The sequence below is a fragment of the Heterocephalus glaber genome, unplaced genomic scaffold, assembly GCF_053883595.1.
Source record: "Heterocephalus glaber isolate CG9 unplaced genomic scaffold, H.glaber_assembly_v1.0 deba00000347, whole genome shotgun sequence".
NCBI classification, from domain to species: Eukaryota; Metazoa; Chordata; class Mammalia; order Rodentia; family Bathyergidae; genus Heterocephalus; species Heterocephalus glaber.
Window position 1 is genome coordinate 48665734 of NW_028258143.1, and position 22695 is coordinate 48688428.

At 39.9% G+C, this 22695-nt stretch overlaps 1 protein-coding gene across 5 annotated transcripts in view; it reads left to right on the forward strand.

Annotated features, from left to right (window-relative positions):
• Cers6 (ceramide synthase 6) overlaps positions 1-22695 on the forward strand; it is a 299942-nt gene that overhangs the window by 76540 nt on the left and 200707 nt on the right. For all 5 annotated transcript variants that reach the window (XM_004857610.4, XM_004857611.4, XM_087199926.1 and 2 more), the window contains exon 2: positions 15312-15417. In XM_004857610.4, coding sequence (XP_004857667.1) covers positions 15312-15417 — 106 coding nt within the window. The remainder of the gene's footprint in view (positions 1-15311; positions 15418-22695) is intronic.

Genomic DNA, 22695 nt, shown 5'->3' on the forward strand with positions numbered 1-22695 from the left:
GGACACTCTATTTTTAGGTCAAAGAGAATTATCTTGGCTTAAAGGTTTATATTTTCATAACATCATTTTTATTTGGACCATTGTCTCGGTGAGGCTGGAGATATACTGTATAATCAGGCGAGCTAAGCAGGATAGGACTACACAAGTATTTAAAATTAAGAGCATAACACCTATTAGGGTTTTGAATCTCTGGAAGGTTGAAAACCATTTCTCTAACAGTTCTCTGGGATCTTAACCCTTTTAGGTCTGGACTGGAATGTGAGCAATTTTTTTTTTTTTTTTTTTTTGTACTGGGGCTCGAACTTAGGTTCTTGCGCTTGCAAGGCAGGTGGCAGAACCACTGAGCAGAATCCCTGGCCCAGCAGTTTTTAAATTTGCTCTGTGATCTTTTTTATGACTCTTTTCATTGTTTTTTTTTGTTTTGTTTTTTGGTACCGGGGATTTAACTTGGGACCTTGGGCTTGCGAGGCAGGTGCCAGAACCACTGAGCTAAATCCCCAGCCCCATGACTCTTTTAAAAAAATCATTTATCTGTAGACAGCAGTTGTTTAGGTTAAATTTTTTACAAACCCCTCTCTTAAAAACAAGCAGGTAATCTAAAGCCAAGCAGTTTTGATAGCATTGTGCATTTTGGTTTGTTGTTTGGCTAAGAAGAACTTTGGCAGTTTCTTTTTTTGGTGCCGGGGATCGAACTCTGGACCTTGTGCTTGTAAGGCAGGCACCGGAACCACTGAGCTAAATCCCCGGCCCAAGCCTTGGCAGTTTTATTAGTTATAATTTTATAACTGCTTGCAGTTTTGTGTGGTTTAGCATGTAAATGGGAGTTTGGTAGCTCCAAGACCCATCTTCTGCCCAGGTGGCAGGGCCATAATATTGGATTATATGTTCAGGAAGCCATTTATCATCTTTTTAAGTGTCAATCTATACAGCATGTCATTTTTCTGGGGGTTTTTTGGTTTGTTTGTTTACGTATGCTTGGACTCTCATATGTACACCTCTGGCGACTGGGAGCAGGAAGAAAGATGGATGGATTGTTCTTAATACACAGGACCCTGACCAGTTTGAGGGGAGTACAATATAGGCTGTTCTTCCACGTATCTAATACAGCTCACCTGGGGTCCGCCATTTGATGTCTGTGTCGACAATGCCCCAGTTTCCCTGGAGATGAACGAAATTGGACAAGGGGTGAGGATTTGATTTAAAGTGATCTAGGGACCCCCACCATCGGCTCTCTTGGCAGTTGAGTTATAAGATCAGACATGTTAGGCTTTTTATGGAGATGTTGAATCGTCCTCTCCACTGAGCAAGACAGTTTTATTCAGCTATTGGCGCCTTGAGCAGCCAAATCCCAGAGATAGGGTTGGGCTATCCTGTTTTATTGTAAAGTTTGTGGGGATCTAGCCTCTCATTACCATTGATTCCCATGTTGGTTCTCTTGGCAAGAAGAGATCTTGAGAGTCTGGGCTGTAATTCTGCTAGGGATAGAAACAAGTTTGTCTGGTGGAGAAGGGATGAGGGCTACTTTCTTTTTTTTATAAAGAGAATGAAAGACCTGGTGAGATGTGGCTGTATGGGTGATGTTGAATCTTTTAAAATATAATAGGATGACCCAGGGGTCTGCTTCTCATCTATAAATGCCCACACCTATGTGGTGGGCCCCCTTTTTTAAAATTTAGGGTGTGCTGGTTTAAGGATGGTAAAATTAACAGGATTACAAACCTTTAGAAAGCATCTGGGGTAGCAGTTCCCTTTTGAAGGAGGGTCGTGTTGTCTTGTTATGTGTGCAGGTTCTTTGGACTTTTCTTTGACATGAGAAGTGAATGTGGTAAAGTCTAACTTTAAAACTTTAAAAATAAAACAAAACAAAAAAGCAATTAAATAAAAAAACCTTTAAAAACCTGGCCTGACCTGGTTATGTGACTACATGGGTCACATGATGGGAGAGCTCAAGCCTACCAATGGAGCCCTTAGTAAAATCAGCCAATACCAGCAAAACACCCTACCCGCAAGAGAAAGGTGAGGGCCAGCAGGCACCCTTTTGCCACATTTCCAGTCAGCCAGGGTGGTCTCAGCATGGGCTATGGCAAAAATCAGGACTAGAGACCCAAGTACAGTTAAGAACAAGGAAGGGCAAGGCATAACAGATGAGTCAACAACAAAAGGGGGTGTAGTCTATTTGTGCTGCCAGTTGGTGGCATCTTTAGGCTTCTGCTGTCATAGACCAGTCAGCCTCTGGAGTGACTAGAGCAGGGCTATGGTCTCCTGATGGTGTTTCTGAGGTCATGGTCAGCTTTTTTTGGATTGTCAGCTTATATTGCAAGCACTCTCAGTCTTGAGACACTGGCTTTACTTTGCTGTGGTGAAGGTAGGAGACTAGCTCAGCCACTTTTACTGTAGTGGAGTGGATAGGATAGCAGTGAGTGGGCCCCTCCAGAGAGGTTTTAGAGGCTGGGCATTTTATTTCTTTATCCACATAGTATCTCTTGGCTTAAAAGAGTGAGTGCTTGTGATCAGACTCGCAGGCAATCATTCCTTAACCTATTGCTGTAGAGTGGCTAAGGTTGAGTCTGACACCTGCATTCATTTTCTCAGGGTGAGATTTCTAAGCTCTTTTACATCCCCTCTTAAGTCCTTAGTAAGGGGATTGGCTACAGAGTATTTCATAAGAGGAAAAGCCCATCTGTTTAATGGGACTAGACCTAATCTTTAGGAGGGCTATTGCCAAGAGTTGATCTCAGTGTAGGTGAGTTTCTTGACACAGTTTGCTCAGCTATAGCTTTACAGACCAGTCCACTTGTTCTATTCCTTTTGAGCTCTGAGAAAAGTATGACACATGTAGTTTCCAGGTAATCTTTAGTCTTTTGGCCACCAGCTGTACCACCTCTGTGATGAATGCTGCCCCGTTGTCTGATCTTATGGAAATGGGAATTCTAAAATGGGGAATGATTTTCTTCAAAAGGAATTGGGCCACCTCAGATGCCTTTTTCTTTTGGGTGGGGAAGGCTTCTACCTACCCTGAGAAGGTGCTTAACAAGTACTTATAGCCACCAGCCTAGGAGAGGAGAGTTCAGTGAAGTCTACAACCACATTTTCAAATGGGACTCTCCTGACACTTTGTATCCCAGGAGTGGCCTTGGGTCTTTGACTTGGGTTATTATGGGCAAGTGTCTTACATTGGTCACCACTCGAGCTATACTGGAGAGGTGTGGGAAGTAGAAATGTTGACCTATGGTGCTCTCAAGAGCTGTCTAGCTCGTGTATTTCCTGGTGAAACTTTTTGACAAAAGATAGAGCCAGGACCCTGGGGATTGCTCTTTGACTTTTTAAAAAATTTTACCATCTACATAGGAGGTAGCTTTTATTTTCAGTCTTGAACCAGGTACTCTCATGTTGTGAGTAATTGGGGTCCCATTTTGCCAGTGGACTACAGAATGGTTTGGTGGCCATAGCCATTGATTCTATTATTTTCCTGAAAGGCATGGGCTTTGCTTCCTGGTCTGCTTTATGGTTTCCCATAAGCAGCCATGGTGTCTCTCCTTTGATGTCATGGACAATGCTTGATTGTCACTCTTAGGGGCCCACACAGTGTCTCAGAGTTTAAGGATTTTTTAAAACCACATTTGTCTTTTCTTCTTGAGTTTATTAGACCCTTTTACAATATAAAGCCCCATGTACATGGAGGGTGGTGAAGGCATACTTAGGGTCTGTGTATATAATATCAGGTATTCTTGCCCCCAGTTGGAGGGCTCGGGTTAGCACTATGAGCTCTGCCTTTTATGCCGAGGTCCCCCTTTGGCAGGGGTTTCGCCTGAGTGACAGAATTCAGGGTCACCGTGGAGTACCTTGCCAGGCATTCCCTTTTTTACAAAACTAGTACTGTCAGTGAAATACTTAGCAGTGAGGGGCTGGTCTCTTAGGTCTGGCTGGAGAACACCTCATCCATGACTTCAATGCAGTCATGATCTGGCTGGCCTGGCCTGACAGGAAGTAGGATTGCTGGGTTCAGGGTCCGTATTATTTTTAGGTGAATGTGCGGGTTCTCACGTAACATCTATCTGATCATCCAGGCATTAGTTATCTAGAATTGTCCTTTGTACTCTCTTAATGTCAGTACCAAATGTGGCACTAGGACTGTTAATTTTTGTCCCATAGTCAGTTTGTCAGCCTCTTCCACCAAGAAGGCTGTGGTTGCCAGTGCTCACAAATAGGGCGTCCAGCCTTGCACAACAGAGTTGAGTTGCTTGGAGAGGTATGCCACTGCTTGATGCCATGACCCTAACATCTGGGTTAAAATTCTCACCATTATGCCAGTATACTTCTGGATGTACAAGAGTAAGGGCTTAGTAATGTCTGGAAGTCCTGGGCCCAGTGTTAGTGAGGGCCTGTTTGATCTCTTTAAAGGCTTTTTGCTGTACTTGCTCCCATAACCACTGTACTTATTGCCCTCTGTTGTGACATTTTTAATGGATTTTGCCAAGACTGAGAAGTTAAGTGTCCAGATTCTGCAGAAATCTGGGGTCTTGAAAAACGGCTTGCTTTCTCTTGAATCCAGATGAGTTAGGATCTCTCTCATGAGGGGATTAAATAGCACTTTTTTTGGAGGGGGGTCTAGCAGAAACTATTTTTTTGAGCATCAGGTTGTGCCCCTAACTGTTGTCAACTGTAATTTTTTTCTCTTTTGGTCTTAGATTGTTACAATTATAAACTTGATTGGCTGCCAACATACTTCCAAACCTTGAATCAGTACTCTTACCATCAACAGAAAGCAGACAGAAGAGCAAGTTAACCTTGTAATTGTAGTTTAAGAATTGATAATCCATAAGAAATGTTTTAAGTATATTAATTAAACAAAAATACCAACTTAAATTGGAAGCCAAAGGTAAATCTATTAATTAGCTAAGATTTGTAACCCAATTCCTCCCTCACTTTCCCAGGGAAACTTCTCCCAAGGGAAAGAGGGATTGGGCCCCCGCTTTAGTTTTGGGGGAAACAGAAGATTTTGAACATCTTTGTGGTACCTTTTCAATTTTCTCTTGAACTGAGGATAAATTTGGTTTTTCTCCCCTTGTGTAGCCCTGGCTGCTACACCAGTGACTCGGTCCTCCTCGGCTGGCATCGGCTCCTGTTGAGGCAGAGCCATTGGTCTGGGGTGTTGGGGATTACAGGCTGGGGGCAGGACTCCAAAGGGTCCCATGTGGAGGAGAGACAAGAGGTCAATCCTTTTGTTTCCCATTAAGTATCAGAGTTTTAGGAGAAAGAAGGCAATTTGGTCTTTGTTGCTGACACAGAGAATAATCTATCTCTTCTTAAGACCCTGGTTTTTATCATTAACAAATTTAATCAACAGTTGATATATCCAGTCTTCATCTGATCTGAACTTTGGCCAGAAGATGGATGGGGCGAGGATGAGTGTTTGTGGCCAAGTGAAGCAACAATATTTTGTCATCTGAGCTTTTTTTGTTGTGTTTTTTGTCTGTGAGTTGTTGTCCTAAGTCTTTAACATCAATCTGAGGGGGCTCTCGGGGGACATTTTGTTACCTAAGCTCCTTGATTTCCTAACCTGTCCTAATAAGGCATGTTTGTTTCCCATTCTGTTTGCCCCCAAACCCAAGGCTCAATCTCTGGTGTACCCCAAGATACTTCGCATTTGGTTGGTTTGGATTTCACCCGAAATTGTCTGTCTCAGTCTTACCGGAGTCACTGTTCTCACCTGAGACCATCTCGATTTTATCCAAGATTATCCTGACCACACCCGAGGTTGTCCTGGGACAGGGACAGAATAACCCGACTACTAAAGCAATATTCAGCCATCCCTGCAACTTTTCTTACCTTGGTTCGTGCACAAAGTTGTCTGGTCACTGTAGACCTCTTTTCCTTCCTTTGGGCCCTTCGATCAGGTGGGAACCTTTCTGCTGTTTGTCTCATGCACACAGTCACACAATGAATGACTCCATCTCACTGCCCAGTGCCCAGTGCCCTGGAGTTGCAGTTTCATTCCTTGTGGAACTACTTGTGAAACTCTGGGAGGTGATCAGGCTCCCTTTCTCCTCTTAGGGGCAGGTCCACCGAAACGAACCAGGTGTTTAGCAGTCTGACAGGTGGCTGAACTGGTTCCATGGCCTCACTGGGTTCTCTTGTGGATTCCAGGTCCTCACCCTGGCATGCCAGGAGAGGGTAGCCTCCCATACTGATCAAACAGTCTTTAGGTGCCAGGTGAGGTCTCTTCTCTCAGCACTCTGAAGTTCATACCCTTGCAACAAAAGAGAAGGAAACACACCGTTTCCACATCCTGGATGACCCCCCAAGAAATGTAGCAGGATTCTCACATAGAAAGAGGAGCCATGGAGACTTTTTCTTTCTAGGAAGCAGATTTATTTGTGCCAGCACTGACTCAGCGGATTCATGTCTGAAAGCTGAGCCCTGACATAGTGGGGTTTTACCTTTTATGTTATTTTTTGTTTTTTAAAAATCTCCTTTATATGGTAACATATAGCCTGATTGAGTATAGTTTATGTTACAGAGCCATGCCAGAACTACACATACGCACATAGGAGCTGATTGTGCTGTGTTGCCTTCTGAGAAGATCCTCATCACATTCTTCTGGGAAGGGCCCTACCACAGAGGAACCATATTTCATATGTAGCATTCAGATACATATTTGTTTTCTGTGCTTTTTGCTATTTCACACAGAACTGCAATAAACTTTCTTTTTAAAATGCCAGTATCTGTAGGGTAAGTTTATTTGGTAGAATATATAATTAGTAATGCCCACACTTAAGCTTAGGCATTTTAACAATTTTCTAAATACTGACAAGTTGCATTTTAAATTTTGTATGAGTTTAGATGCTCTAACAGTTTACCACAGTAACTAACTCTTCTCACTCTTACCTGTCGTGAAACTTATTAAAATGTAATTCTTTTGTAGAACAGAAGTGAAAATAGTATATTTTATAGCATTTTTAACGAGGATAGCCAGTTTTTTTTCACACATGTATTGGTCATTTGTACTTATTTCTGTGAACTACTCATTTATGTCCTATGGAAATTTCAAACTAAACTACATGAACAGTTTACTCTTGTGCTACCAAATCTTTCTTACCTGTATATCACATTGTGAGACCCAACCTGCTTGTGTGAAATGGTGCAGTAACATTTTCCTTATGGGGTTGAGTATTTTGTATGTTTACTGATTTCTGTTTTCCTTTCTGTGAATTGCCTATTTTAGCATCTTTTGCTTATTTTCCTATTGACTATCAAAAGTGTTAAAAATGTTAAAGTTCAGGTTGTAGAAGAATCTGGAGATTTCTCTCTTCAAAACTTTGTGACTGAGTTCTTTGAAACTCTTAAAATGTTTACTAACAAGGGTAGTCTTAAATTCAGGTGACAGTAATAAAGCAGGGGGAAGAACAATAGCGATCCTGTGATGACAAGAGTTAGTTCAGTGGGCAGGGTACTGAGTTTAATCCTTCTAGGTCGTCTTTGGTCAAATTATCTATATCATTATAATATGCTGAGAGTTTAACCAGAGTTGCTATGGTCAGAGAGGGCCTGGTGACTTTCCACATCTTCATAATACCAAGAAATAAGAACAATAATGTAACCAGTGAAATCATTAAGTATTGTATTTTATAAGGATATGTCATTTCCTGAGGGAAATATTTCCAATGCTAAAGTAAATCAGCTTAGTAAACACTTATGGTGTGATGCAGTTTTGTTTAATAAAAGTATGGTAAAGTATAAAAAAGTCTGGTTGAATATAGAGAAAGGCAGAAAATATTAAAATGTTTTTTGGGTTTTTTGGGGGGGATTGAACTTGGGACCTTGCGCTTACAAGGCAGGCAGCGGAACCACTGAGCTAAATCCCTGGCCCTGAATTTTTTTTGTTTGTTTTTTTTTTGGTACCGGTCATTGAACTTGGGTCCTTGCACTTGCACAGCAGGCAGCGAAACCACTGAGCTAAATCCCCGGCCCCCTAAAATGTTAATAATGGTTGTCTTTGATGGCATTCTTGGTAATATGTAATATTAGAAGTTCTTTTTATTTACTCTTTGTATAGTGTACACTCCTTTGAAATCCATCTAAAAGGAAGCTTTGGTAGAACTTTCATGGCTGATCGACATATCATTTTAGAATATACATTGACTTTTAAAATTAACATTGTGTTAGTACATTTTTATGTTCCACATATTTTATATTAATATTCCTTTTAATAGCTATATAATATTCCATGTTTTAGGAGTCACTCTAGGGTTTATTTTTTGAATCTCCTCTCTTCTTCATTTATGCACTCCCCAGGTGATTTTCTTCATGTTATGGCGTTTTATACCATCTATATATTGATGACCCCAAATTTGTGTCCCTCCTGATTTCCAGGCCGGTTACTTGACAGCTCCACTTGAGAGCCTGGTAACCATTCATAACCTCCAACTTGTCACTCCACACACTGACCTCACAACTTTCATCCTGACCCCAAGTCTGAGCACATCCTTCTAGGAGCTCAGATGAAATCCTGTTGTCATCTTTATTCCTTTCTTGGCGAATCCCTTGTTCAGCCTATCAGTGAATCCTGTGGTCCCAGCCCTCATGGTTGTTTCTAGATCTAACTGCTTCTCACCACCTCTTTTGCCACCTTCAGCTCTTGTCTGGACAGTTGGTCGTACCTCCCAGTTAGCCTCACTGACCCTCTCCTGGCTGTCCTTCAGTGTGTCCTCAACAGAAGAGCAAGTGATCTTGTCAAAACAAAAATCGAGTCATTTACATTTTCTTCTCAGAGTACTTCAGTGGCTTCCCTACCGTACACACCAAAGTCCTTACAGTGGCCAGCAAGCAGGTTGCTCTGATGCAGCTGTTTGTGCCCTGGGACCCTGCCTTATTCTTCCTGTGTTTGCTTACCCTGTTCCAGCCACACCGGCACTCCTTATATGCCTCCAGCACCTCAGTCACAGTCTTTCTTCAGGCCCTAGTCCAAGGCTGCTCTTCCTTCCAGAATGTTCTTACCCCACATAGCTTCCTCGTGTATTCATTTTCTTTCTTCCAGCAGGATTCTGTTCACTTTCTCACTAAGGCTGTCCCTGACCAATCTATTACAAGATAGATTTCAAGATAGTCCCATCTTTCTTAGGAGACTTTATTTTTCTTCTCTGTAACACTTCTCACTCTCAAGCAAAAACGTGCGTAGCACTTTATTATTTTTTAAATCTCCTCCTGCTAGAATGTAAGCTCCCATGAAAGCAGCAGTTCTGTTCACTGCTGTGTCTCTAACACTTAGAGCACAATGAGTCATCTGTTAGTGAATCATTAAGCTGGTGCAGGTGAGTATCTTTACATTTATGCCTTTTCTTGTTTGACAGGTTTCCTTTGATGAATACTTAAACATAGGATTACTGAGCAAAAGTAAAGGACCATAACACAAATAGTGAAGATATGTCTTTAGGGGGAGGAGAAAATTTAGTTTTCACTTATAGGTTATGTTAGGAGCAACTGGTTTCCAATCCTGTGTAAGGTGTTTAGCTTTAAATAGGTAGCTTGAGCAGACATGAACTTCTTTGAGTTTTAGTTTATATTTCTGTAAAATGGGATTAATACTGACTTTGGCGTTGTTGGTTTTAAAAATAGGAATAAAGCACCACAGAGCACTTGGCACATACTAATTGTATGTAAATATCAGTTTCTTTTCTTGATCTTGGCTTCCCACTAAATATTTATTCTCTTGAAACAGTGTTATCTTAGATAAGATTTTCCAGTACAGATCTGCACAAATGCCTACTCCCTGGGGCTTGTGTGAATATGTACTTCTATACAGCTCATCTACACTGTTCTCACTAGCTTTAAATTTTAATACTTGCTCTGATGGTAGCCACGGCACACTCAATGCTGGGTGCACATTGGCATCTAAGGAAGGGCCAGTGGTCTGGTAATGGATTGAATCAATCATCTCTCTCCACTTCTGTCTTGAGTTTTTACTTATATATAGTTAGATTTCCTCCCAGCACAGTCCGGAGTAGAACATAGGTTATTTCCTATAATTAGATTTAGTAGTTTCATCTGTTATTAATGGGTTGTGATTAATTTCAAAGACTTTGCAAGTACTTCTGTATTTTCCAGTACTGTATATTTGCCATTTCTGATGTCCAATTCTTTTCTGTGATTTGTGGCCTTTCAACTTAACTCCATTCTAGTGGGGGTCTGGAGACCACAGATTCCCTGTTTTCCTTTCATTTTCATTCACTGAAGCATGATTTTGCTAAATATAGAATTTGGGGCTGACAGTTTGGTTTGTTCTTGTTTTTGCTTCCAGTAAAGTTGCTACTTTTTTTTTTTTTTTTTTTGGTACTGGAGATTGAACTCAGGACCTTGTGCTTGCGAGGCAGGCAGCAAAACCACTGAGCTAAGTCTCCGGCCCCAAAGATGTTACTTTGTGTCATTAAGCCTTCTTAATTTCCGGTGAGAAGTACATTGCATTTCAAATTCATTTTTTCCTATATATAGTATGTGTTTTTCCTGGTGACTTTTATTATTTTTATCTTTAATTTGTCCAGGATTTTCTTCTTTTAACCTCTTTTTGGAATTCTTGAGTTCTTAGAGTTGGGATGTACCAGAGTTGAGGAGTTGTAGGCTGTTCTTTTAATAATTTCTTTTTCTCTCCCAGGCTGTTGGATTTTTTTCTTGGTACCTTTTATGCTAGACTTTTAAAAATTGTTCCATAGGTCCTCCAAGTGTATTTGTTTGTCCATTTTGTTCTCTTTTTCATATTGTGTGGTTCAAATTTATTGAAATTTTCTTCTGCATGTTAGTCCCCAAGTGGTGGGCCATATTTTCCTCACTCTCTTTTTGGTGAGTGCAGCGGGCTTTATTGATGGTGTGATGAGCCAGGCTCTCCAGGCCCCTTTCCTCACTCTTCATCTGCACTCTAGGTTGTATCCTGCTCCGAAAGTGTTGTTTATTCTGTTAACAGACCATTTACTTTGACTGAAGTTGTAGCCTGTAGCTCCTGAGGCTGTAGCTTCAGTCCTGGATCACTTCTTTAACCTTAGCTGCATTCAATTTACTTTTTACATTCATGGTTCAGAAGTCGGTTGGCATCATGCTTGGTTTATACAAGGAATTATGGTTTGCTTGTCTGCCTTTTACCTGCCGTGGCTCTCTAGTCCCTTTCTGATTTCCTTAGGTTCCTTACCCTGGTTCCTACAACCAGAAAGAATGCTTTTCTATCAGTTACACCTGCCACTGTGACTATTTGAGCTCAGAATAGAGCTGCAAAACAAATATATAAATGAGCAGACAGAGTGCTCATTTTTTTTTTTGCTGGTTACTTGTTTTAACTCTTGATTCCTTTCCAAAGTCCCTTAGCTTCTTTCAGTCTCCAAAGCCCACAGGCAGTTGTTTTGTTTGTTGTTTGGGGACTTTGCGGGGGGTGGGAGGGTTGTTATATTGTGCAGGCCTTGCAGAGTTACAGATGAAAAGTCTGTTTGTGAGGAGCTCGTTCTCAACATCAGAAGCAACCCCCCTTCCAGTTGTTTTTCATTGAGATCTTTATTGAGATAGGAGTAGATTCACATATAGTTGTAAGAGTGAATACAGTGAGATTGCAAATACACTTTACCCAGTTACCTCTTTTTGCAAAACTGCAGTATGATATTACAACCAGGATATTGACACTGATTTGATTTGCTGAGCATACTCAGCTCCAGCTTTATTTGTATTTGTGTGTGTGTGTGTGTGTGTGTGTGTGTGTGTGTGAGAGAGAGAGAGAGAGAGAGTTATATACAATTTTATCATATGGAGGTATTTGTATCCAGCATCGCAGTCTTACAACTATCTTTGAAAAGTGTAGGAAATGCTGCAGTTGGAAGGAACTAACAATTTCTGACCATTGAACTCAGGGCCTTCCCACTGAGCTACATCCCTATCCCTTTTTCATTTTTCATTTTGTGGTAGGATCTCCCTAAGATGCTGAGTTGCCCCGGCTGGACTTGAAATGTGATCCTCCAGCCTCCACCTCAGCCTCTCAGACTGCAAGGATTGCAGACATGTATTGCCATACCTGGCTAAGAAGATTAAGAAATATTGTTAATTGTTGAGAACAAAGACATATACCTTGTAAATGTCTTTAAAAGTAATCCCCTCTTTCAGATTGTAAACTTCTTGACTGCAAAAATGACTTCATCTTTTGTGTTGTTGTGAATACAAATATATGTTTAGAATACAAATATATGTTGTTCAGTCGAGTTGAGAAGTAGGAATGTTTTTAATATTTTCTCTGCTTTTTGACCAAGACCAAGATTTTTCAAAGCTTACATCCTTATTATATTTACTTTCAAATATAGTACATGAAAGTACTTTATAGCTGTTTGATCTTTTGAAGGTGGTATTGCTGCCTTTGATAAAAAAAAAAAAAAGTAATTAGGTGAGCCGTTCCTGGTACAGGTAATCATCAAAGCTCAAAAGAAAATACTTTCTTTCAACTATTATATTTCTAGGTGTTCTAGCCCATCATCCATGTGGCTATTTCTCCGTCTCTATCTGTCACTCTCCAACCACAGTGAAAGATAGCTTTTGTGAATTTATTTCGTTAGAGCCAATTTTTTTTAAATCCAACTTTTCTGTAATGTACTGTGATAGAAGGTGATAAAATTGTCTAGTTGTGAAATGGGTTTCATTTGCAACCTAATATGCTCTTGGAAAACAAAATGCCCTGGTAGAGGTAATATAGTCACAAATTCTTTGGAGAATAAATACAAATAAAATTTCTGTATTTTCATATGACCAGGGAAGAGTTATTACTTTTCTTTATTTTTCTTTTCTTATTGAGGATTTGAGATTAACTTGTTCTGCCCAGCATATGCTATTGTCAAAATCTTAGAAGTTGACTATTTGGCTCTCTGCTCTGGGTAAGTTGAAAAGAAGATAACTAGTGGGGGGCTGGCAGAGCCTGCTCTTTGGGGGCAGTGTAGACATCATAAGGCCATGGGAATTATAGAAATGGCTTCTGGTATTGGAATAGTCACTCTCCTTCCCTGAGTAGATGTGATATTCAGTGTAGTTAAAACACACAGCCTCACTTGGAAAAGACAATAAAGTACTTACCATTGTATTTCAACTGAAGTGTTCATTGAATGCCCACAGTGTTCCATGCATGTGAATACTGTGACACAGTGACTTCTAGCAAAGAATTCAAGGACTTCAACCATTAGATCGAGTCATTCCCTTAAACTCATCTGTCATTCATCACATACACACATCTTTTCCTCAAATCCTCTTAATTTCAGTCTCAGCCTGGCCAGTAAATGAGAATGAGGTGCTGATTATAATAACCTTCCTGGGAAAGAAATGTTCCATCCTCTGCTTGGGGTTTCAAAGAGGAAATGTTTCAAAGAGCCTTCATTATTTAGAAGAAAGAGGACCAGGTTCTAGACCAGCAGGATGTTATAAGGATGATGATGATAGAGTCCTAAAGGGAACTTGAACACAGTATGTCTGAAGTAATGGGAATGAGGAAAATAAGGAAGGCTCTGGGGAGACCAACTGGAAAGAGGAGAAAAGAAAATTGGAAGAGTTGATTTGGGCCTTTACACCAAATTAATTTAATCTTTTACCTTATTTTTCCTTTTTTGCTATACTTCATGTCTTTTTATGCCCCTTGTTATACCTTATGACAAGGAGGCAAATAAACAGAAAACAGGAAATTTTATCAAGGAAACAAATTCTGAAGTCTGCTTTGGACATAGCCCATTAAGTTCCATGTCATTCGCTAGTGAAGGCCGAGAATTTTTAGGAAAAGTGGGGACATACATAATGTGTCTCAAATTTTACATTAAAACAAATTGAGAATGCAGAAGTTTGGGGAATATCCCAGCTTCTAAAAGATTTACAAAAACGGGAGAAAGGAGATTATTCTTTCTTTCCAACTTTGTGCCAGACAGCACAATATAACAGGTATTATATTTTATTTTCTGATTTAGGCTTACTCATGTACAGTATTTTTGTTTTCTTATTTGAAGAAATTTCTTCACTTTTACTTGAAACAGGGCCCAGTTGAATATTATGTGGCACTGTCTATGTCAACCTCTTTAGACCCATTAAGAAAATCTTTCTATTCAACTTTTTTTTTTTAATTTTGGTGCCAAGGATTGAAGTCGGGACCTCACACTTACGAGGCAGGCAGTGGAACCCCTGAGTTAAATCCTCGGCCCCTTTTATTTCTACTATTAAAGAAGCCTCATCTAAGATTTACTCATGATCTGTTTTCTACATTTATCAGTTGTTGCTTTTGGCCAACATTGAATTGTCTTGGGTAATACTTTTGAGTGATATTTAATTACTTTTTATTAATAGAAGATATTCAGTATCACTACTGAAAATGAATTATTTATAGAAGCTTTTTTGTGATCATCTAGTCTAAAACTACCCTTGAAGTTATAAAAGCTTTTTCTTTTTTAGTTTTATTGGACATGTTACCATCCATCTAGAGGCCCATGCACTCTACCTATTCTCCTCTGTGCCTCATTCACACATTAAACCCAACTGGAAAGGAGCTCCATCCTTCCCATTCTTGACAGGGACAGTTGCTTACAATAAAAACAGTTCTGCCGATACTTGTAAACACTTGACATTTTCAGTGTCTGGGATGGCATGCCATTTGACATCCTTCATTACTCCTTACAAGAAAACAGCAAATAACCATAAAGCAGAGAATTTTAAGAAGCCACAAGGGATAGGGACTGAGTACAACACTCTTTCATTATAGGTGGAAAATGGCCAAGTTTATGACTAGGGTGATCAAAAGCATTCTCTTTGCATGTGTAATCAAATGCTTAATGAACACTTATAAAATAAGAAAATAACATTACTATTGATAATGCGTTAGAAAGAAGAGTGGAAGTTTATATAATCTAAAAATCACTCTTTTATTTACACATCTCATTTCTATAATTAAACTTATTTTTGCGGAACTGGAGATTGAACTCAGCACCTTGCATCTGGGAGGTAGGCACGGTGCCACTGAGCTAAATCCCTAGCCCTACAGTTAAACTTTTATCTGATAAATTTTTCATCTGTTGAGTTTCATTAGACCCTGATGATCAAAGGATTTAAATATTGAAAAGGATTTTTTTTTTTAATGTCACTACTGGGGGACTAAAGGAGGAAAAACAGTTAAGGCTACTTAGTAGTGACCCATGTAACTGTTGATATTGTACACCTGTAAAATCCTACCAGTATTTTATTAGGGTAATTGACTGATGTATAACTGGTAGTATTAAGAATAGCTATAGAAAAAATAACTTAGGTCTCTTCTCTCTCTTTCTCTTTAGGTTTATAGCCAAACCATGTGCCATAGCCCTCAACATTCAGGCCAGTGGGCCACAAATTGCCCCACCAAATGCTATTCTGGAAAAGGTCTTCACTGCAATTACAAAGGTAAGAGTGTCCTTTCCTCGGATATGAATTGTCCACATCACCGCTACTCTCTACCTATGGTCATTCAGTTCTCTCCTGGGTTTGGAGAACCAACTTTTTGCCCCTCCTCATGCCAGAAAGTGAGTTGAGAATTTGAGTATTGTGATTAGACGTAGGCTTAGTGGATGGTGAGTAAACATGGGTGTGCTTCAGACCTGCAGGTTTACTCTTGAATTGATTTTAGAAGCTTGTCTATGAAAACGTCATAATTACATAGTGGTTAGTCTAATCCAGTGCCACTTTATTTTCAGGTGACATGAGGTGATACAAGTAAGTCCTGGGTAGGACTTTTGGAGGTGACTATGAAGAATGAAGAAATACAATTTATGTATGTGTGGGGAAAAAAGGGACCTGTTTGTTTATAGCGTTGACCGTGCGTTCATTGTGATAAATAGGCAAATGTAAAGAACAATGGAAAAATAATTGAAAAAGAAAAGAGTTGAATGTAAGGAATGAAGAATTTAGGCCAAGAGAGTTAAAAGTGAAGAGATAGCGTCACTGTGTTGAATAAAAGAGGTGCTCAGGGTGGTGGGAGTTGAAGTCTACACCATGAGTGGGCAGAGGCTGGGGAGGAAAGCCCACCTCCTTGCCCTCCACCTCATCCCAAGCAGGTGCCTGCCGTATCTCCTTAGGAATGGAAGAAGAGGAGGAAGCATGAAGTCAGAAACCCTGGATCTGAGGCCATACGAAGGTGAAGCAATTGGAGAGTCTTGGCTCTCACTCTCACTCTTACAGATCTCTTGTAGATCTCATCTTAATCCTCCCTGGATAAGAGAGAAGAAAAGAGCAGGACACGGGTAGCATTCTGTGAGAAGCATTGTGTGTTTATATATTTAATGTTTCATTTTCCCTTGTATTTTTCTGGAAGCATCATCCTGGCTTCTAAGATATGATTTGACAGTGTTAAGCAAATTCTGTTCTTTTTGGTTATTTGTGATGCTAGCCATTAGTACTGTGACAATTATTAATTCAACTATCTGAACACTTCATTTTATTGTCTTTATTTCTGCCAAATTCTATAAGGTTGTCCTTCCTTTTTTAAAAAAAAATGGTATTTTTTTTCCTGGAAAAGTGTAAAAAAGAACCCATTATCTTTTTTATATCTCTGCAAGGAAGAGGAGAAGAAAGAATGGAATTTTAGGAAAAGCTCTTTTAAAAAGGCATTTCCTAGGATGATTTGAGGATCCAACCCAAAGCAACACATATCCTGTGGTATTAAAAAAATATTATTTAGGAATAAAACCTCCACATTTTCACTAGTGTAAAACACTTTCTCTCCTCTTACGAAAGCAGACGTGTTGGGAATTTTCAGAGGTTTTTTTGTTTGTTTTGGTTTTTTTTTCTTTTGGTACTGGGAATTAAACCCAGGGCTTGTGTATGTTAAGGACATGCTCTGCCAGGTTCATTTTTTAATGTGATGACAGTATATTTGAGTTTTCTTTGTGAATGCATTAAGCACACATTATTCTAAATGACTAAGAAAATGAATTTTATGTCTCCCTTTAAAAACCCTAAAGAGGACATTGTATTTCCCCTGCCTAATATTTTTCAGTTTCTGGGGAAATTTCCCCTAGAACGGTAATAAAAAGGTTTTGCAGCCAGAGTAAGTGCTCCAGCGATTATTTGCTTCTAGCTAATTTTAATAATCAGAATCTTTTAGTTTCCAAGGTGATTCCTTTGGAAGTTTTTACATGATTAAAACAGAAGCCTCGTGTTTTAAATATAAATGCAGCAAAAGTCAGAGGTGTTTTTTCTCGTATTCTTTGTAGTTCTTCATTCTTCATGGTGATGTAAAATGTGACAGGTCGGTTCACTGGAATAGGGAGAGCAGAATTTGGGGAGCTGAGGTAAGCCTGTGGGTGTTTGGGTTATAATCCAGTGTCCAGGCCTTGGCCACAGGTCCAGGTTACCCTTTGAGGAAAGGCGTGGTGGTCTTCCTCCAACTGTGTAGGGCTCTACCTTCAAAAAGTCTAATACGTACAGGAAAGGCTACATAGTTTGTGAGGCCTCGTGCAGAATTACAATGTGTGAGCTCTTGTTCAAACAACCCAAAAGTGTTTCCCTTCTTTCCACACTCCTTTCCAGTCTGTTGTGGTGTTGTTGTTTGCTGAATAATTGTCATGCTGTTACCCACAGGGCAAGGGCAACCCCTCACAGGTGCTGGGGCCCAGCCCTATGACTTGGGCCATTCTTTTCTCTAGCTGCCAGCTGATACACTGGGCCTGGGGAGGAGGGCGGAGAAGTCGAGGCAGCCGCTCCCCTGTCCACAGGCCCACTGCCCTGACCCATAGTGGGTGAGTGACTGCCAAGGGCATTGTGCCGACTGTAACCAGATCAGGGGTGGGCAAGGGACTCAAGCTACTGAATCACCCACCAAACACTGCAATGTGGCACCCTCTATGCCCCTCCCTGAGAAACCTCGGGGAGCACAACCCGGACCCCATCCATGCCTTTGTTTGCACTCAGGCCCTGTTGGGGCTGAAGGCAGCAGGTGCAGGGGAGAGCGTGGGAGGCAGTGGGGACTGGGAGTCAGGGGTGGGGAAGGGGTGCTGAGAACCCATCTGGGGGACGTGGTGGGACTGTGTGTGAGCCAGGACTTTGAGCCCTGGCACACGGTCCATTGCAAAGCAGGAATTCCATGATAAACCATGAAGAATTTCAAGATGGCAGTCAAGGTGCTTTAAACCTGAAGTTGGGCCCTTCTGAATGTGAGGCCCTGCCCCGTGTGACTGCTCCAGTCACTTGCTTTGACTCCTCAGCTCTCACTGTGACATTAAGTAATAAATTTGAAGCCTTTATATTCTCAGCAGAGGTTCTCTCTCCCCCCTCTACTCTCTGTGCCTCTCCCTGCCTCTCTTTCTTTATGCTGGGGATTGGACCCAGGGCCATATGCACTCTAAGCATGCATTCTGCCACGGAACTCCACTCCTAGCCCTATATTCTTTTGAGATATCACCTGTTTGTCTGTGGTCTCTCTTGCCTTCCTGCCCCTAAATCTGAAGTCTTACAGACATTTTAGAAAACCTTCCTCTAATAGAAAAGAATTAAAGGGCCAGGGATTTAGCTCAGCGGTTCTGTTGCCTGCCTCACAAGCACAAGGTCCTGAGTTTGATCCCTGGTACCAAAGAAAAAGAATTAGAGGCTTTGATGTTTGATTCAGTTGGTTTATATTTTCGGTTATCTGTTCTTCTCCTCCTCAGTGTTGTGGGCCTCAGCAAGTTTCTCGGCCTCTCTAGGCTGCAGATAGCTGCAGCTTGCTACATGATATTTCTAGAGGTTATGATTCTATAGTCTTGGGATGACACTAAAAGATCCACAGCTGTGGGTTGTCAGACCCATTCAAATGAACAGAATGGCTCTTTGTCTTTAGGAATATTTTTTAGTGTATGTCTTTTAACTGGTTATATCCAGAATTATCAAGGCATATATATTTTCTGGCATTTGAGGATTCTCTTCCCATATTATTTGCGTATATCTGTGATATCAACGACCTCACTTTTCTACTCAAATTATTTCTAAAGCTGTGGGGGTAAGAATATATATTGGCTCTCACCGGGCGTGGTGACACACTGAGTGCTGTAATCCAGCACTCAGGAGGCTGAGGCAGGAGGATCGCTGTGAGTTTGAGGCCATCTTGGGTTACATAGTGAGTTCAAGGCCAGCCTGAACTGCATAGTGAGACCCTGTTTCAAAAAAAAAAAAAACCCAAACAATTATATATATCAGCTCTAAAGCCAAGTTTCATGATACAGGGAAATCATATATATTAGACTATATTTAAAAGTTGTGGGCAGATTCCCTTTAGTGTTTTTTCCTCCCTCATTCTCTTTTTTTTGGAGGAGACTCACTGGGAAGGCTTATGAGTTTTGAATATACTTAAACTGTAAAACTGAAAAAGAAAGAAAGAAGTTGAGGGTTGGTAACAGAACAAAATGTTAACATCATATAGTCCCACAATGTAGAAATGATACAGCTCACTAAGGGAGAAGGAAAAGAAGGTAGGTAGTAGGGTAATTCACTGATTGCATAATCTCTGAGGGGTGGGAGTCAGCTTATCAGTGAAGCTAGCAAATCAAATAGAGGTACAAGCATATTTGATAGTATAAGGTTAAACACTAAGAAAGAAAATATTATTGACTAGTATTGGTGGTGAAAGGCAAGGAAGGGAAGACAAAATGGTGCTATTTGTAAATACTGCTCCTGTGGCATTCTTAAAGATGGAAAATATAAGAAAATTATAATAATATGAGTAAACACCAAAACAGAAATTATACAAAAAGGAGAGAAAATAAAATAAACCCTAAAATATTTTTAAAAATCATCAAAGCAGGAAGTAGAACATAATTAAAGTAGCAAAATGTAAAAAAATCCTGCTTGATCCTGTCTGTACATACATATGGGTTTAATTCATCCAGTAAAAAGTAATTCAGGGTTGTTATTCTTATGGGTTGAAATGTGCTCTGATCTCCAGATTTATCTATCAGAATTCTATCTTCCTGTACCTCAGAATGTGCTCTTCTTTGGAGAAAGTGTACATACAAAAGTAATTGAGGCAAAAATAGGGTAAGTAGAGTGGGTCTTAATCCAATATGTCTGATGTCCTTATATAAAGGGAACATTTGAACACAGACACAGTCACAGGGTAGATGATGTGGAGAGCTATAGGGAGTAAGCAGTGTGGTGGTTGTTAACTTTTTTTTTTGGTACTGGGGATCAAACTGGGGTCCTTGAGCTTGCACAGGAGGCGGTGAAACCACTGAGCTAAATCGCCGGTCCTAACTTGGTTGGTTTGGGAGTTGCTCAGGGGATCAGTAAAGCACATTTCAGGTTGGGTCTGGGAGATCATGGAGTATGATTTGGATACTGTCTTAGTTACTTTCTCATTTTTGGGACACAATATCTGACATCTACAACTTAAAAGGAAGAGGAGCTTATGTTGGGTTAAGGTTACAGTCTGTGGTCAGCTTCTCCAGGGCAGAATGGCATGGGAGAGAGGTTAGGAGAGGAAAAGCTACTTACATCATGGTGACTAGGAAGCAGAGAGAGAGAAATGAAAAGATAAGAAGGGAGATATATCCTCAGGGTCACCTCCCTCCCCCCCTGCCCAGTGACCTGACTCTTCCAACAAGACCATGCCTCCTAACAGCAAGTCAGCCATAGCCCCCATGATTCAGTCACCTTCCAAAGCCCTGCCTATGAGCACATGAGGGGTTATTCTAGATCCAGACCATAACATATACGGTATCTATTCCCTGGACTCTTCCTCTCTGGCACTGTTTCCCTACTCTGCTTCTGAGTAGCCAAGGACTAAGTGGCTTTGTTATGCCACACCATTCCACCATGATGTTTCTGCCTTGGAGCCAGCTGACCATGGACTGAATCCACTCAAACCATGACCCAAATAAGCCTTTCCTCCTTTAAATTGCTGGTGTCAGGTATTTTGTCTAACAGTGGGAAAGCTGACCAATACAGTTGCCTATCTATATACCAAGGAGAGAGACCTGGAACACATCCTTCCCTCACAGTCCTCAGAAGGTACAAACCCAACAGACACCTTGATCTGGAACTTCTAGCCACTCAGTTTGTGATACTCTTACTTTGTTATGGTAGCTCTAGCGAACTAATGTGGCCACATGCAAATTAAATAAGAGATACCTTAAGACAAATTTAAAAAGATGAAAATAAGAACAAAGTGAAGGTATCCAGGCAAATGTAATTAACAAAGAAAGGTTTGTAAAAGCATTAAATAAGATAAAGAATTGGGTTTATTGCCAGAAGATATAATTTATTTTATATATTTATTTATTTATTTTTGGTACCAGGAATTGAACTCGGGACCTTGCGCTTGCAAGGCAGGTGCTGGAACCACTGAGCCAAATCCCCGGCCCCAGAAGATATAACTTACAATGAAAATAAAATGACTATGAATATATATACATTAAATATGAATGTATCCTATATATTCATAAAAAGGTATTAAAAAAGAAACACAAGAAATTTCAGTTTACCTCTAGGTCATGACAGATTCAGTGAACAAAATAAAAAGAATAGAATATAGAAATTCTAAGAAGCATAATTAATGAGGAAGATTTAAGGGGTGAATTTAGAACCCTTTACTCTTGAGTATAGAGACTGTAGTCTTTTTTCAAGTGCCTTCCAAATATTTATAAAAATCAACTTCATCATATAAATCTATAATTTTAAATATTAGGCATAATTTACTAATACAAAAAAATTAGAAAACAGAAAAGAGAAAGAAAGAAAAGGAAAAATAACTCAGTCTTTTGCTCATGGAAACTTCTAAATGCAAACTACTTCTTGAGTTAAAGAATTCAGAAGATTGCATAAATAATAATAAAAGCACTACTTATATGTGCCATGACAAAGCAGTGGTCCATTCCAAACTCATACATATATGAAAAAAAGAACCAGTTAAATACTAGGAAAAAATACAACAAAATAAATAGAAATAAGCAGAAGGAAGAAATTAATAAAGATAAAAGCCCAAACTAATGTGTTAGCAAATCTATAGAATTTAAAAACTTTGATTTAAAAGTGCTTCATTGGTTTAACTTTTTTAAACAGAAAATCAGCTAACTCAGTCAAGAAAAAGCAAAACAAAACAAAACAAAAAAACCAAAACAAAAAAACCACCATTAACAATAAATATTTGGTAACTATAGAATAGAAAACTTAAGAGTGTATTTCTATCAGCTTGACAAGTGAGTGTGAAAGATAAAATGGGAATGTTCTTCTGTTTGCACCTAGCTCTGAGGAAGGGGAGGATGCCAGGCAGAGTTACCTCCTTCCTGCTCTGTGTGCTCCAAGTCAGTGGTTAGCTTTGCACACCAACTGATCTGTTAAGTCAGAAATAAAGTTTGTTTATTTATTTAAAATTTATAAACATTTAAAAATTTTTATTCATGTTTGCAGTATGTAATGCTCACATTCACCATGGGAAGAATGGGAAGTTAATAGTTCTGTTTTTATTACAAAAATGAAATTACTCTAGGAAAATTTGATATTTTCTGTGTGTGTTTACAGATCAAATTAAAAGAGCTGAACTGGAAAACATTGCCAGGCTGTGATACTCTCACAAAAGAATTATTCTTTTTTCTTTTTTTCTTTTTTGTCATTTCACTCAAAACATTTATTGAGGTCAGTGTCTGGTACTCACCTGTAATCTCAGCACTCAGCAGAAGCTGAGGCAGGAGGATTACAAGTTCAAGCCTTGCCTGG